Below are 3,358 nucleotides of genomic sequence, written 5' to 3'. Positions count from 1 at the left end.
CAGGACCCCAGGATCACCACCTGAGCCAAAGGCAGATGCTCAACTACTGAGCCACCCAGGTGTCCCTCCTCTTGCTATTGTATTGGAATATTGATGGGTCACACAAGCAAGGTATTCTTTGAGAAGTGAAGGGCTAAGAGACTGGTTTGAAAAGAAAGCTCTCTACCTCAGGAGGTACTATAGCATTTATTAAACATGTAACATTTACTCAAATGTAGCACTCGCTTGAATATGTAAATTAAGTCAGAAACAAAATATACTTCAGATATTTTTTATTTCTTCAAATTTATTTATCAGGAGTGACTGAAATAAAAAATATAATTGAGTCCCATCATCATGGAAATGGCTTTAAGAGAAAACTGGTCAGATGAATATTATTGCTTCCCATTTTCAACCAGTAAATAGTTGCCATTGATAAACAGACAGCCAGCAGTCTGTCAAGAATGCTCAAGATATGTTATATAATACAACATGCCTGTTCACAGGGGGAAAAACTAGGAAATAACTTATGTGAACTTCTTGATTTCATCATACAATACAAGCACAAAAGCACCACCCATGCCTCTGAGAACATTGGACCATGCCCCCTTGAAAAAAGCTTTGCCTCCTTCATCACGGGCAATCTTCCTCCAGCAGTCGAGCGTGCCTGTGTACATGATGTCAGCTGCAAAGAATAAAGACACGGAGTTGGTGACCAAAGGCTGAGGAGAGTCCCAGGATTTACTAAACTGGAGCCCCGCCTCCAAGAATGAATGGTAGTTCTAGGAAACCCAACATTTTGCACATTTCATGTGGGCGATCCTGAAATATTAATGGAGTGAATAGAGAACAATGGGGCTATGTATGTAGACTACTTATTGGTTTTAACCTCTATTATCATTTAAGCACCCTCATTCATAGGCATCCAAAGGGCCCACAGAGGGGCGGACACAATCAACCCCATTCTGGCCATTAGAACAGACTGCATTTTTAAAGTCAGGCATCACTAGCTTGTGGCCACAGCCTGTCAAGGGCCGCATCTTTATCTTTTTGCTCAAGTGGAACTTACTTCCTTTGCGCCCTGACTGCATCATCATCCGGCGACGAACAGTGTCAAATGGGTAGGAAGTCAACCCAGCCACTGCTGTGACGGATTGTGCGATCATCCAGCTGATGAAAATGTGAGTATTCTTGGGATCTGGAAGCATTCCTGAGGACAGGAAAGAAGATGCTTTTACTAGAAAGCAGAGTTTCAGTGGCTTGTTGATTTCTACACCCCATCCCCATCCCCACATCTCATCTGTACACTAAGTTTGCACTAGGTGACCATGACTTCCTACAGCAATTACAGAAAATCTGTGACTCTGGAAAATGAGAATGGTATTAATGATCTTTTAGATGAAAGAAACACAGCTTCGAAGCACATGGCAAGCTTACCCTTTGCAGTGTCATAGATACCGAAGTAGGCAGCTCGGTAGATGATAATACCCTGCACAGATACGTTAAAGCCTTGGTACAGGCCCCTAATCCCATCAGACTTGTAGATCTTAACCAGGCAGTCACCGAGCCCTCTGAATTCTCTTTCAGCTCCAGCTTTGCCCACATCAGCTGCTAGACGGGTTCGGGCAAAATCGAGAGGATACACAAAACACAAGGATGTGGCCCCAGCGGCGCCACCTGACGCCAGGTTCCCTGCAAAGTAGCGCCAAAACTGGGTTCTCTTGTCCACACCACCCAGGAAAATCTGCTTGTATTTATCTTTGAAGGCGAAGTTGAGAGCCTGGGTGGGGAAGTATCTGATGACATTGGCCAGGTTACCACGCCAGAAGGACAGGACTCCCTGCTCCTTGGGAATACGAACCACGCAGTCTATAATGCCCTTGTATTGCTTATCTGCAGTGATTTGCTTGCTGGCGTGCTGCACCTGAGAGACAAGAAGGAGGCCAACAGGGAGATTTACAACCACGGAGAAGGGGAAAAAGGAAGAGTATTATCCTGTCTCGCTGACCGCGCTTTAAGGTTTGCTACTTCCCGAATCTAATCTTCTAGATCCTAACCCTCTGAGGCCATCACCGAGGAAGTGCTCAGCACCCTTAGAAGGCATTAAGCCTCCGCCCCTTCGGGTGGGGAGGGGGCACGCTGGGGCGGACCCGTGACCTTTAGACCTGGGAGAAAGGTCATTACCTCAGGACCAGGTTCAGAGGCACCTGGGCCTGTCCCACGTAGGGCGCGGCCACCGAGGTGACCGTGTCCTAGGCCTCGGGTCCCGGGAGCTGCTTCCCTCCGGCTCCGCCCCTGCTCTCTCCTAGAGGTGACCCGCGGGCCACCACCCCTGCGCCCGTGCGGGCGCGCCCTCTAGAGCCGGAGCGGGCGAGAGCGCGACGCAGGGAGGCGGGCGGCGGGGACGCGCCGGCGGCTGCGCGGGGGCGGACGCAGCAGGCACACGCGCTTCCCGGCGCCGGCTTCCGGCCCCGCGTGGGGAGAGCGCGGCCGCCGGCAGCGCGGCCCCTCGACCTGCCGCATGGCCTCCGCGAGCCCGTTATCCCCTTGCCGCGACCTTGAGGCCTTCCGCACGGCCGGGCGTCCCTCCCTCCAGCACCTGCTTCCAGGCTTCGCCCTTGCCCTCCGCGCCCCGGGAAGACGGCCACTGCCGGGCCGCCCCCTCCCAGCTCGCGGTCCCCGGGATGCCAAGGCCCTGGGCCCCCTCGCCTCCCTGCGCCCCGACCGCGTCGTAGCTCCAGAAGTTCGGGTCACTAAAGCGCCTCCCTCGACTTGGCCTTTCGGCCCGCCTCCTCCGCCACCCCTGCCCGCACCGGGCCGCTTGCCGCCCGTCAGGCCGAAGAGTTGGCCCCCCTCCAGCCCCGGAACAGAGGCTTTCCGCGCGCCCCCTCCCCCACTTCCTGGGTCGGACTCTCCAGTCCCGGGACGTACCTGCAGCAGCAGCTTGACCCGCTCGATGGGCGCGACCGCCGTCTTGGAGATGGCAGCGGCCACTCCACCCGCCAGGAAGTCCTTGGCGAAGGACACAGCGGCATCTGTCATATTGAAAGGAACGAGCCGGGCGCCTGCGGGACTGCGGTAGGAACCGGCTGGGACTCCGGGACTCTGGGGCGGAGCGACACAAATGGCCGATTTATATAGGGCGAGCCGGCGCCCGGGCGGCCGGCGTCGGGGGCGGGCCGGGGCGGGCCGGGGCGGGCGCCGAGCCCCAGCGCGCGGGCCGGCGGGTGGCTGAGTGGCTCGGCGCGCGGGGGGCGGAGCCGTGAGTCGGGCCGGGGCCGCCCTCCGCGCCCGCCGCCTGCCGTGGCACCTGACCTGGCCCCGGGACCGGCGGCCCCAGGGGATACCCGGGCCCGGCAGCTGGGCTCCGGGAGAGCCC

At 56.6% G+C, this 3,358-nt stretch overlaps 1 protein-coding gene across 1 annotated transcript; it reads right to left on the bottom strand.

Moving 5' to 3' along the window:
• Positions 1–255: 255 nt before the first annotated feature.
• SLC25A5 (solute carrier family 25 member 5) lies at positions 256–3,109 on the bottom strand. Its single transcript, XM_038588176.1, has 4 exons — positions 2,911–3,109; positions 1,417–1,903; positions 1,049–1,189; positions 256–664 (listed from the first exon to the last, which is right to left on the bottom strand). Exons 1-4 carry the CDS (start codon positions 3,019–3,021, stop codon positions 507–509), a joined length of 897 nt encoding a protein of 298 aa, XP_038444104.1. The 5' UTR covers positions 3,022–3,109; the 3' UTR covers positions 256–506.
• Positions 3,110–3,358: the final 249 nt, after the last annotated feature.

The sequence above is a fragment of the Canis lupus genome, chromosome X (genome assembly GCF_011100685.1).
Source record: "Canis lupus familiaris isolate Mischka breed German Shepherd chromosome X, alternate assembly UU_Cfam_GSD_1.0, whole genome shotgun sequence".
Classification (NCBI taxonomy): domain Eukaryota; kingdom Metazoa; phylum Chordata; class Mammalia; order Carnivora; family Canidae; genus Canis; species Canis lupus.
Note: the sequence above shows the minus strand (reverse complement) of the source record. Positions and strands in the feature narration are given on the sequence as shown.

Coding starts and splice junctions, on each gene's coding strand:
- SLC25A5 (XM_038588176.1), bottom strand. CDS start 3,021: ATGACAGATGCCGCTGTGTCCTTCGCCAAGGACTTCCTGGCGGGTGGA. Junction 1,904..2,910: donor GGGTCAAGCTGCTGCTGCAG/GTACGTCCCGGG, acceptor CTTGTCTCTCAG/GTGCAGCACGCCAGCAAGCA. Junction 665..1,048: donor GCAGTCAGGGCGCAAAGGAA/GTAAGTTCCACT, acceptor TATTCTTTGCAG/CTGACATCATGTACACAGGC.